The sequence below is a fragment of the Odocoileus virginianus genome, chromosome 28 (genome assembly GCF_023699985.2).
Source record: "Odocoileus virginianus isolate 20LAN1187 ecotype Illinois chromosome 28, Ovbor_1.2, whole genome shotgun sequence".
NCBI classification, from domain to species: domain Eukaryota; kingdom Metazoa; phylum Chordata; class Mammalia; order Artiodactyla; family Cervidae; genus Odocoileus; species Odocoileus virginianus.
The window spans coordinates 41102102-41114525 of NC_069701.1; the positions used below are offsets into that span (position 1 = coordinate 41102102).

The 12424-nt window shown below is 57.4% G+C and overlaps 1 protein-coding gene across 8 annotated transcripts in view; it reads left to right on the top strand.

The window, feature by feature from the left end:
- ANO1 (anoctamin 1) overlaps positions 1–12121 on the top strand; it is a 186300-nt gene extending 174179 nt beyond the window's left edge. For all 8 annotated transcript variants that reach the window (XM_070457798.1, XM_070457797.1, XM_070457799.1 and 5 more), the window contains 4 exons: positions 1561–1613; positions 3441–3625; positions 8218–8323; positions 10250–12121. In XM_070457798.1, coding sequence (XP_070313899.1) covers positions 1561–1613; positions 3441–3625; positions 8218–8323; positions 10250–10513 — 608 coding nt within the window. In that variant the 3' untranslated portion in view covers positions 10514–12121. The remainder of the gene's footprint in view (positions 1–1560; positions 1614–3440; positions 3626–8217; positions 8324–10249) is intronic.
- The last annotated feature ends 303 nt before the right edge of the window (positions 12122–12424 follow it).

Below are 12424 nucleotides of genomic sequence, written 5' to 3' on the forward strand. Positions count from 1 at the left end.
ACATGCTCTGAACTCCTGCAGTCTCTGCCGACCATCAGCCTGCACCCTGCAAACAGGCACTCACTGCAAGAGCAGGAACGCACATGCACAGCCTTATAGGCCCTGGGTGAAGATGCCCCACCCTGCCACTGCCCCCACCAGCCCTTTCTGTTGGCACCGTCTCAGATCTGGCTCCAGGCAGGGGGAGAGGGTGAGTGGGACAGAGTTTCAGCCCCAAGTCTGTGATGATGTGTTCCTGACCTGATAAGATGCCGTCAGGGTGGGGACAGTGGTGGCCAGGGATGCTGGGCCCGTTTCCAGGAGCCACAGCCTTGGGGCCCTAAGGAGCAGGGCCAACCCTGGGCCCTCAGGCTTCCTTCCTGGGCCTCCTGGTTCTCGTCTCTCCTGGGAGCAAGGCCAGCAGGGCAGCTGGAGATGCTCCAAGTGCTGTGTGGTCATCCACATTCCCCTGTGATGAGGTACAGCCCTGCTTCTCCGGGTGATGGACCAAGGGGGTGTCTAGATGGAGATGGTTTGTACCTCACTGAAGATGTGCTCCTGGCCTCACTAGCTAGGAGCCCCGGCTTTGCTCCGGACCCTGGCTCTGCATCTGGCCTCTCCCTGAGTATGGTTTTAACATCACTGTGGTTGTTCAGTTGCTCAGTCATCTCTGACTCTGTAGCCCCACGGACTGCAGCATGCCAGGCTTCCCTGTCCTTCACCATCTCTCAGAGCTTGCTCAAACTCACGTCCATTGAGTCAGCGATGCTATCTAACCATCTCATCCTCTGCCACCCCCTTCTCCTTTTGCCTTCAATCTTGCCCAGCATCAGGGTATTTTCTAGTGAGTCAGTTCTTTGAATCAGGTGGTCAAAGTATTGCAGCTTCAGCATCAGTCCTTCCAATGAATATTCAGGGTTGATTTCCTTTAGGATTGACTGGTTTGAGAGTCTTCTCCAACATCGCAGTTCAAAAGCATCAGTTCTTCAGCATTCAACCTTCTTTATGGTCCAACTCTCACAACCATACATGATTACTGGAAATAGCATAGCTTTGACTATATGGACCTTTGTTGGCAAAGTAGTGTCTCTGCTTTTTAGTACGCTGTCTAGGTTTGTCATAGCTTTCCTTCCAAAGAGCAGGCACTCCTAGCACTAGAGTTATGTAAAAGCTTCTGGACACCAAATTTTGTGGATTCCATCTCTAATTACTGCTGCATGGACTCTGAGGAGGGGAAGCTACATCTAGATTGAATCTTCGTCTCTCTAGAAAAACCAGTCAGTTGTTTACACAGCTTCATGGCAGATTGTTTAGAACTGGGAACCAGGTGTTTCCAAGCATCCCTCTGTTAATCTAGTTGGCTTACAAACAGCCGATGAGCCCTTTCAAGCCGTGGGCTCTGCAGTTCACCAGGCTACCCTGGGCCATCCCCAAACGACTCCTAGTTACCACCAGTCTGACCTGCCCCACAAGAGGGCCAGACCAGCCCCTGCAAAGGCCAGACTGCCGCCAGCTTGCCCAAGTTACTAAGAGCCCCAGCAAAGAGGGTCTTGAACCTGTGCTTCTTTGCCCCTCTCCCAGGAATCTGGTACAATATCCTCAGAGGCGTCGGGAAGCTTGCCGTCATTATCAACGTAAGTGACGTGGGGACCTCAACTGGCTGAGCCGCTGCGCAGCCGGGGCCCCTTCCGGGAAGCTGATCTCCAACTGCAGCCTCGGGCAGCCCCACTGAGGGACTGCCTCCTGGGTCTGCTGAGGAGTGGGGGCGAGTTCCAGGCGTGAATGACACAGCTCTTCAGCCGTTCTCCACAACCCTGGGCAACACCCTCCACTGCGCCCACCTTGGTCCCTAAGTCCCCTTTCTCCCTGGAGTCCTGAGAGAAGGAGATAGAGCCAGACAGGGCAGAGGGAGACCCAGAGAGAGAGTCCTCATCAGCAGCTCTTCTGCCCTTTAAAACAGTTAATTTTTTCTCCTTTATGAGAAGCTCACACCTGCTCTTTAAAAAAGGTTTGGGAAATGAAACATGGAGAGAAGAGGAACCTGCTAGCCAAATACATACACACACACACACACACATACACACACACACATACATACACAGAGACAGACACAGACACACACACATACATAAACACAGACACACACACGTACATACACACAGATACACACACACACATACATACACACATACACACACATACACACACACACACACACACACACACACACACACCTGTGTGCGTGTGAGCTGCTGGGAACAGCACCCCACCATGGCCCTCTCTGCCCCCGCATCTGCTCCTCACCTTCATGACACATGAACCCCAAGTATGAGAACCTCAGAGTGTCTGCAGTCCTATGGCCCTCACCCCTCCAACCCACCGGCCGAGCCTGAGCCCCTCAGAAGCTGCCACCTTGCATCTTGGGGCGGGGCAGGCAGACAGCCCCCCGGAGCAGATGGTCAGTCATGGGGCTGACTCAGTCCCCATAGCACAGGAAGTGATGCTCAGCCCAGACAGAGACCCTCAGACACCTGGGACCTGCTGTCCCTGCGGGCAGGCAGCCCCCATCAGCCACCCACTCCTGCTGGCTTAAGGCTTTGAAACCCGTCCATAAAGGGAGGCTGTGGGCAGAGCTCGTCCACCCATCCAGGCTGAGCCGGGGGCCACGTTTTAAGGAGGTACAGTCCCTCTGTGTGCAGTGTAAGCGTGGGGTGCTGTGACCAGAGCAGCCGGGAACAAGTGGGGCATCTCGTGAGAACAGCCAGCTGCCACGATAACAGTGACAGCAGCATCTTGAACGTTGCAGACCCTGCTAAGGCCTTTTCGCAGACTACCCAGCAGTGCACACGTGGCCCCTGCAGGCAGAGGTAGTGCCCCATCTTGCGGATGATACAGCTGAGGTACACAGCGGTCAGGCCACTTGCCCAGGGTCACCCAGCCAGCGAGAGGCAGAGCTGGTCTTTAGGCCTTCGGGTCCCTGCCCCGCCACTGGCATCATACCACGTTGCCCCAGGGACTGCCCCAGCATAGGGGAGTTGTGTCTGGACTTTACAGTCTACAAGGCACCTTCCCTCCGTGCCTCATTCCCTTTCAAACAACTCAGGAAGGAGAGGCACCTCCCATGGGTGCAGTTAGCCCTGTCTGGCAAGAGGAAATGCAGACACAGAGAGGTCAGGCACTTGCCCAGGGCCACCCAGCCAGCAGGAGGCAGCCAGCATTGCCCCCCAGCCTCCTCGCTCAGGGGCACCCTGTTCCCATTCCCAGCGCTCTCCTCAGGATGCTGGAGGGGCTGACGGGGGTGCCCCCAACCCTTCATTCATTCACTTGGCGAGCCAGGGCCATGGGGTCACGTTTGCCAACGTGGGTCACTGGCCAGGCCCCAGGGCAGTACAGCCCAGGCTCGGGTGGGGCAGTGACCATCCCCGCTGGGGGCCGCGCTGACCGCTCTGTTCCCTGGCCAGGCGTTTGTGATCTCCTTCACGTCCGACTTCATCCCTCGCCTGGTATACCTCTACATGTACAGCGAGACGGGGACCATGCACGGCTTCGTCAACCACACCCTCTCTTCCTTCAACGTCAGTGACTTCCAGAACGGCACGGCTCCCAGCGACCCCCTGGACCTGGGCTACGAAGTGCAAATCTGCAGGTACCACCCAGCAACTCTTTCTTTCTTTCTTTCTTTTTCTAACATATTTATTTGGCTGCGCCAGGTTTTAGTTGCAGCATGTGGGACCAAGTTCCCTGACCAGGGATGAAAGCCAGGCCCCCGGCATTGGGAGCTCAGAGCTAAGGCTGCCAGCCTACCAGGGAAATCCCCAGCAATGCTCTTTAAAGAGCCCCATTTGTGGGGCTTCTGGAAAAACCCCAATTCAAGCCAGAATTCTTTCCAGGCAAATCACAGAACAGGTCAATCTTGCTTCAGAGAAAGAAAAAAAAAAGATTCCTGGGTTGGAGGTTGTTTGTTGTTCAGTCATGTGTGACTCTTTGCAACCCCACGGATTGCAGCTTCCCTGTCCTTCACCATCGGTTGGAGGTAGGAGGTGATTTATCATTTCCTTTAACTAAGAAGTCCATGATAGCTTCAGGCACGGCTGGATCCAGGGACTGCCACTTGTCATCCAGGCCCATTCTGACACTGCCTCTCAACATGCCTCCTGCACGTTGGCATCATCTTCTGGCAGGCAGAAGGGAATCCCCCAGCAGTCCTCTCTACTCCAAAGTCCTGGTGGGAAGAATATTTCTTTCCCACTAGTCAGCAAAAGTCCTAGGATTGAGTCTCACTGACCTGCCTTGGGTCACACGCCCCGCCCCCCCCCCGAACCAACCACTGTTGCCAGAGTGCAGGGTCTCTCTTTGGTGAGGCCTGGGTTGTGTGCCAGGGTGTGGGGTTGTGGCCATAGATTTGGGGGCATCTCGAGGAAAACTGGGGTTTCAAACAAGGGGTCATGGATGCTGGGTGGGCAAAAGCAACAGATACCCGAGACAGTCATTCAGAGCAGGCGGGGAGTGCCCCAGGAGAGACGGAGGCAGGGATGGGATGTGGATGGTGGGGGCGAGGGGCACAGCCAGGCCTGGCCATTCACTCTGCATCTTCCATGCGCCAGCCTGGAGGGGTTAGGGGCTGGGGGCTCGGGTCTGGGGACTCGGGCACGGGCAACATGATCCCTGCTGTCCAGGACCTTGTACAGGGGACAGCAGAAGCGTAAACAGACCCAGTTAAAGGGGTAGTAGTAGCTGGAAGCCTAGGGGAAGGGGGGGCATGGGGGGCGTTCCAGGGAGAGGGCGTGTGGGTGAAGGCAGGGTGGTGGGCATGGGTGGGCTCTGGAGCGTAGAGCGTAGAGGCCCAGCCTGGTGGACGGTGAGACCGAGGCATCGGGCAGGGGCCCCATATCCCGGCTCAGGAAACAGGACTGTGGTGTGATGGGCCACGGGCTGAGATGAGGCTGAAAGCAGGGGGCAGAGTGCAGACAGTGTGATCGCAGCTCGGTTAGTGCCTGCTAACAGTCTAAACCACCTGAGATTCAAAACAGGAAGACCACAGGGACCAGGACACGTGTCGCAAAGCCGCAGCGACGGAGCCCGGCCCTTTCTGCAGGGCGGTGTTTGCTCCAAGCCTGTCCACTCTCACTGTGCACCCAGCTCTGTCAGGCCCACCTGTCTGTCTTCACACCCTTGACCTGGCAGCAGGATGTGGGGGCGGCTGCCAGGGTCCAGGGTACTAACAGCAACGAGCTGTAGCTCATGGCTGAAGAAGAAAAACAAAACAAACAGGCCCAAGCAATGGAAAACAGCACACCTGGGGTCCCTGGAGCCGGCAGGCGGGCCCGCCCGCTGTAGGTGCGGCTGATGACTTTGACCAGCACCTGGCCCCGTGACCCCCCACCCAGGGATTAAATTACAAGACGTGCTGTGTTCCGGGTCAGGGCAGGGACTGCACTTAATCTGGGACCCACACAGGGGTGAACATGAGTCAGTTGGAGCCAGGCCTGCCAATGAGGGCAGACGACATGCTGCCTGCTGTTGAGAGGCCCACCCCTCGCACGTTTTAGGGCACACAGATGTGAGCAGATGCATCAAGGAGAGGCCGGGTGGTCTGCTCCAACTCCCGCGTAGCCGCCGTGGGCAGGGTCAGCCTGGAGAGCTGGGGGTCAAGGGCAACAGCTCAAGGCCCCTTCCTCCCCATCGTCAGCAGGCCCGGGCCCCAGAGACGCCCGAGCTTCCAGTTCGGGCCCCCCCGCTCGCCTCTCTTGCTTTGTTTGAACGCCCCACGCCAAGAACATGCTCAGGCTGACCTGTTTAACTCAAAATGAATTTCAGAGAAGAATGATTTAGAACAAAGAAGGCAGGGAGATAGGTGGTCGTTTTATTATAAATCCCCTCAAAAAACTGACAGGGTAAGCGTCAGTTTTCGAGAATGGGGCCCCGGGCACCCAGCCCTCCAAAGCAGCCCCCCATCTGAGCGTTGGTCAGGAGTCCTGGCCACACAGGGGGACAGCAGGAGAGCTGAGGAGATGGGGCAAAGACCCCGAGGGTTTGTGGGGGTTGTTTCTTGGTTTTTTGGCCCTGCCAGGTCTTAGTCGAGGCATGTGAGATCAGTCTTCCCTGCCGCATGCCGACTCTGAGTCGCAGCATGTGGGGTCTAGTTCCCTGACCGAGGATCAAATCCAGGCCCTGCGCGCTGGAAGCACAGACTCTTAGCTCCTGGGCCACCCAAACACCCCCTTTTTAAGCAAGACCCTTGCTACCTTTGTCCCCCACAGAGGTGGAAGGTCATGGGCCAGCCCTATCTGCTCCCTGGGACTCTGGCTTTAGTCAGGCCCACCTGTCCACTGGCCACAATTAAGTCCTGTGAGTGCTGTGAGCTCCACGCTGCCGGCTGCTCCCTGTCAGGCCACCTCCCAGGGGAGTCAGCTGCAGGTGGAGCAGCACCCAGCCCAGCCTGCGGCCGTGGGTGTGAAGAAAGCAGCTGAGAGCTGTGATCACTGCTGCCGTGTATCCCTGCCCTGCAACAAGCATGGTCTCGTTGAATGCTCACAGCCAGCTCCAGAGAGGGCATGAGCATCCCCGGTGGGGGGAGCTTGCAGGCTGAGTGCAAGAGCTGAGCCGGGAAAACAGTAAGATCGTCTCTGACAGAGGTCGGTGCAGGTGATGGGGCTTGGCATCTGGACACATCTATAAGTGGGCTTTGAGGTATGTATAGGAGTTCGCCGGGTAGCGCAAACACATTTCCCAGCACCCTAGTGCGGCTGGCCCTGAGCACAGAAGGAAGAGGGAGGAGCAGGGGCGTGCGGCTGCTGACAGTGGGAGAGCAGTGGCCGCTTGTTCCCACAGATCAGGTTGTACAACTTCTGCACGGCCCAGCAGCTGGCACCAGCGTGAGCGTTCCCTGCCCGATCCTATCTCTGGGGCTGGCAGCTTACTGGTGCCGGGCTCTCTGAGACGTCTGTCCTGTTGCCTCAGAAGACACGAAGCTCTATGGACGAGGGCCCCTGTCTGTGCCCCCCACCAACCCTAACCCCGGAATGGGGCCTGGTGTGCCACGCTGCTTAGGGAATTCTTGGGACGTGACTCAGTGAGGGAATGCCAGGCCGAGGCGCAGAGGGGTCGAGCGATGCCACGGGGACACACAGCGAGGTGGGAGCCAGGTCCGTGCTGTACCAGGCCCACGTCCCCAGCGCCAGGGCCTCCTCTCCCGGCCCCCCGATGGGGACCCAGCTTTTCAGTGATGGGCAGAGTGCACCTACGGCCCTGCACCTACAAACTGCCCCAGCCGGGCTTCCTCAGACAGCCTTGGGGAAGCTCTTCCCACACAGAGAGGGTCGGCTCCATTAAAGCCGGGCACCCCAAATTTGGAGCAGCTGGGGGGGCCTGGGTGGGGAAAGAACCCCGGGCTCCCCTTCTTCCTCTGCCCCCACCTCGGGCATCTCTGAGCCTCTGAGAAAAAGGCAGAACTAGAGCCCTGGAAGCCCCGTGCCCCCGCCGCACACGGGGCAGAGGTGGGGCCTGGGGACCCTGGGAGTGAGTGCTGTCTCCCAGCAGGGCGTCAAGAGCCACGTCTAGAGCGATAAGAAGCTGGGTGGGCGGGTATTTATCGCTCGGAGGTAAGAAGGTAACGCTTGGGGGGAGGCGCCCTTCAGGCCCTGGGGCTGGCAGGGTGGCAGGGGACGGGATGGACCTGGAGACAGTCTCCTGGTGCCCTGACCGCACCAACTGTGTGTTTAGCCTTCATACATGGGCTGCTTTGCAAGAACGTTTCGTTTTTTGCAACAGTTCCCCCACAGAGGCGAAAGCCTGGAGAAGCAGTTTTCACACTGGATCTCACAGCATGTGGCCTGGAGTTCTGTGGATGCCAGGGGGCTGGGTAGAGGTTCTGGGTTAGGGACCCCACCCGCTTCCACCCAGAAGGCCCCATGCCCTCTGTGTGACCCACTGAAGTCTCCGGGGCGGGCGGTTCTTTTTGGTACCAGGGCTGCACTGCCTTCAGAGTTTGGGACCCCCAAGCCAGATGGTCCCAGAGCCCCCTTCTGTGGGCCCCCAGCTGGGCTTATGGGGACACCCCCTCAGGCCTGCCTGGCCCACATGGGCACCAGGGTCCCCTTCGGTGTGGGGAGAAGCCCCCCACACTGTGTGAGCCGGTAGGGCTGGGGCTGCCCTACAGGCGGCCCAGGCCCTCCTGACACGGGCCCGGCAGCGGGGCCGGACCCCAGCTCCTCCTGAAGACCCACCTCGCTTCTGCAGGTACAAGGACTACCGGGAGCCGCCGTGGTCAGAACACAAGTACGACATCTCCAAGGACTTCTGGGCCGTCCTGGCCGCCCGGCTGGCCTTTGTCATCGTCTTCCAGGTGCGAGGGCCTGCTCAGCTCCTGGAAGGGCTGGGGGCTGAGTCGCCAAGGAGGCGCTCTTGCCCAGAAAAGGGTCAGGACGGCAGGAACTGGCCGGGGTCGGGGGTTTGGAGGCTGGAGGACTCACCCTGGTCACCCCGGGGTGTGGGGTGGTGCTGGTGACCCCAGGCCCTAGGGAAGGAGGAGAGGTCCCATACCCTCCTGAGTTAAAGGAAGGCGGGAGGGACCGGAAGGATGGAGGAGGCAGGTCTAGTTAAACACAAGTCGTCTTTATTGAAGGAGACGAGAGGGGAGCCCCTTAGCGACCCCTGCACTGTGCAGCAGAAGATGCCCCCGCAGTCAGAGCTGGCAGGGACGGGAGGTGGTCAGGGCTGGCGGGGTCCCAGCTGACACCAGCCCCCACCTCCAGCAGGCAGGGGACCCGGCACTGCCAGGCCCAGTCTCTGGGGAGGGGAGCTAATCCTGAGGCCTGAGCAATTCCCAGGGGCCAAGATCCAGACCAGGAAGCTGACCGGTGCACACAGCACTAAGATCCCAGCTGGGGAGGTCGTGCTGGGGTTGCCTCCGATATGTCCCCCTAGCCCTGGGATCCCAGGAACTGGGGTCAAGCCCCAGCCCTGCCCCTCTACACATTGTGGCCCCCACCAGGACCCCCAGCCCCCAGGTCCCCCTGCCTCGACCAGCAGCCTTCCACAATCCACTGCAGTCAGACTAGTGTCTGGGGCCCAGTTCCCCAGAAGCTGAGCCTGAGACGCCGATTCTGGTGCAAGCGGGTTACCGAGGGAAGGCCTTGTTGTGGGGCAGGGGGTGGGGGCGTCGCTCAGCAGGAAGGGGACCTGGGCCAGCGCGTGAATCCTGCCACACAGTGGGCCCACCTTGATGCGGGAGAGTACTCTGGTCTGACCACGTGGCCTGTCATTGGCTTCAGGCTGGAACAGGGAGGCGGGAGGGGGAGGTTCCCTGCAGACAGGCCCCTGTGAGTGTCAGCGGCCACAGCTGGGGGCTAGGAGCGTCAACCAAGAAAGATGATGGGGGACGGGGGAACCGGCGCCCTGCTATGGCCAGTCAGCTAACTCAGCCACACCTGCTCACGAGTGCTGGTCAGATGGAAGTTTGAAAACTAGAGATTTCCGTCAGTCTATGAAAGCCAACTCGTCTGCAGGCTACAGACCAGAACGTGAGCAGGAAGGCGGCTGGCATGGATTCAGGGCAATCCTGGGAGGCCTGACAAAGGGCAGGAGGGCCTGCGGAGTCCTCAGGGATGGTTCAAGCTCCATCTGTTTTGTGTTCTTTGCATTTTAACTATTTTCCTTTGAAGCCTTAACACTTGTTGTATTTAGTGATGTGTAACCGATTCCGTGGTAGCTCAGCTGGTAAAGACTCCGCCCGCAATGCAGGAGACCTTGGTTCGATTCCTGGGTCGGGAAGTTCCCCTGGAGAAGGGAAGGGCTGCCCACTCCAGGATTCTTGGGCTTCCCTGGTGGCTCAGCTGGTAAAGAATCGGCCCACAATGCGGGAGACCTGGGCTCCATCTGTGGGTCAGGAGGACCCCCCTGGAGGAGGCAATGGCCACCCACTCCAGTGTTCTTGCCTGGAGAATCCCGTGGACAGAGGAGCCTGGCGGGCTACGGTCCATGGGGTCGCAAAGAGTCGGACACGACTGAGCGACTCAGCACAACCAATCAGATCGTTTCTTACGCCTGGAGATTCAGAGTCATGCAGACGGTTTTCCGGCTTAAGAGGCCCTACTTCCTGTCTCATTTATGCCCTCCGGGGAGACCAAGGCCGGGTAGCTGCAAGTTGTATTTGAGGTCACAGGGCCGGGGTGATGGGCGGGGCAAGGCGGTGTCCAGTGGGGCGCAGGGCGAGGTGGAAGCGTTTCCGGGGTCGCCCTTCCCAGCCCCCCGACACCGACTCTCCTTCCAGAACCTGGTCATGTTCATGAGCGACTTTGTGGACTGGGTCATCCCCGACATCCCCAAGGACATCAGCCAGCAGATCCACAAAGAGAAGGTGCTCATGGTGGAGCTGTTCATGCGAGAGGAGCAGGGCAAGCAGCAGCTGCTCGACACGTGGATGGAGAAGGACCGGAAGAAGGCGGAGCCCTGCAGCAACCACGGCCCCGCCCCCGCCGCCCCGCCCCCGCCCCCGCCCCCGGGCGGCCCCGACTGCCCCGCAGGCGCCCTGTAGCCGCTGGGCCGCCGCGGCGCGCGCACTCTCTCCTTCCCTGGCAGGCGGCTTCTCACACCCACCTGGCCCGGGGGCTCCTGGGTTTGTGGCAAACCTGGAAAACCGCCTTCTAGTAGGACAGCGTTTCTCCATCTTTTTCTACTTTGTTTCGTTTTCTCTTGTTTTTGCACAAAACCATTATGCAGGGAATCCTGTTCTGTTTAGTGTTCAGCGTTAATCAAAATGATTGCTGGGGCAGGGTGGCATGCAGCAGATGCAGGTGTTTTGTGGATGCGATGCTTGCAGTCTGGGGTCTCCTTGGCAGTTGGGGAGGTGAGCCCCCAAAAGTCATCTCTTTAAACCCTCCAGATGCCGTTAAGAAAGGTGAGGTGGAATTCCAAGGCATGGGGCAAAAGCTGGTGAGAGATTTGAGAGCAGAGAAATGGATGAGGGATAAACGATATTGACACCCGTTCCAAACGACGTCACCTGTCTCTAGGTGGAGAAAGTGAGATTGTTTCATCACCTTTTCCTTCCACGGGTTCAGACACCGAGGCACTGCTCAAAATGAGAGGTGCCCTGGCTGTGTCACTCAGACAGCCCGGGAGCCCCAAATTTACTCTTAGGGGAACTAGCAGGGTGCGGGTGTTCTGCATGAGCAGTGACAGGCACCTCTGGTGTCCCCCCTGTCAGCCGTGCACCTCCCCCCACCACACCGAAAGAGAAAGCGATAGTTGCTCGGTTGGTGTCTGACTCTGAGACCCCATGAACAGTAGCCCACCAGACTCCTCTGTCCATGGAATTCTCCAGGCAAGAATACTGGAGTGGGTTGCCATTCCCTTCTTCAGGGGATCTTCCCGACCTGGGGTTCGAACCTGGGTCTCCTGCATGGCAGGTGGATTCTTTACCGCCTGAGCCACCAGAAAGGCCGGCGGGGTGACAGAAGAAGGAGCGGTGAGGGGTTCTGACCTCGGAGGTGTTTCTGCAGACAGCTGCAGGGCTTCCAGACGTCTTAAGGCTTCCAGGGGTACTTTTGCAGCTTCAGCATATTTATTGGGTTGTTGTTTTTTTTTTTAATCAGTTCTACAGTGGATGTAAGGGTTTTTTCCTCTGTAGCTCAAAGGTGGAAGGCATTCATTTTATTAGCTAACCAAATATCATTGAGAGGAATTTAAACTACTGTTACTACCAAAGATTTTTATTAATAAAGGCTTCTATTTTGGTAACACTTCTCTATATTTTTACTTACAGGAATGTTACTGTTGGAAATTTTCATTTTAAAAAACTTGTAAAAACAAACCTCATAAGCTGATAGGAATGGTCTCAACTTGCAGCCCCATTATACTAACTGATGATCTGAAGTTTCTCAAGCATGCAGAGAAATGTAAGAGAAATGTTCCAGCAAAGGGAGGGGCGAAAACACGAACATGCTTGTCTTGAACGTGTGGTTGGTGAGCGCGGACATTTCCCGTCAGCTGTCGATTAGGAGGGACGTCCGCAGGTGTCATAGCTTTTTGTTATTTGCTAAAATCATGCCATCTGATGCTTCTGCTTTCTCTTGTACAGTAAGTAGTTTGAAATGGGGTTTTTGTATATAAACATTGTATTAAAGATGAGGTGATTACCGAATATCCTTTTATGGAAACCATTTCTTTTTTAAAAAGTGAATGTACACAGATTCACAGAGACTGAACATGCATCTGAATAAATTTGTATCCACGACATCTTCCTTCCAAACCCTGTCCACATGACTTCTGCCCCCAGAAACTCAAGGGGCCAACCTCAGAGCCCCGTGATTGAACCTGCAAATTCAGGGAACTCATAAGCCTCCATTTCCTCGACACGGGACAGCAGACCCGTTCTGGATGTTCTTGGGGCTTTATCCAAGAGGATGTGCATGCGCGTGGCTGTGTGGACCTGTGGGTGCAAGTG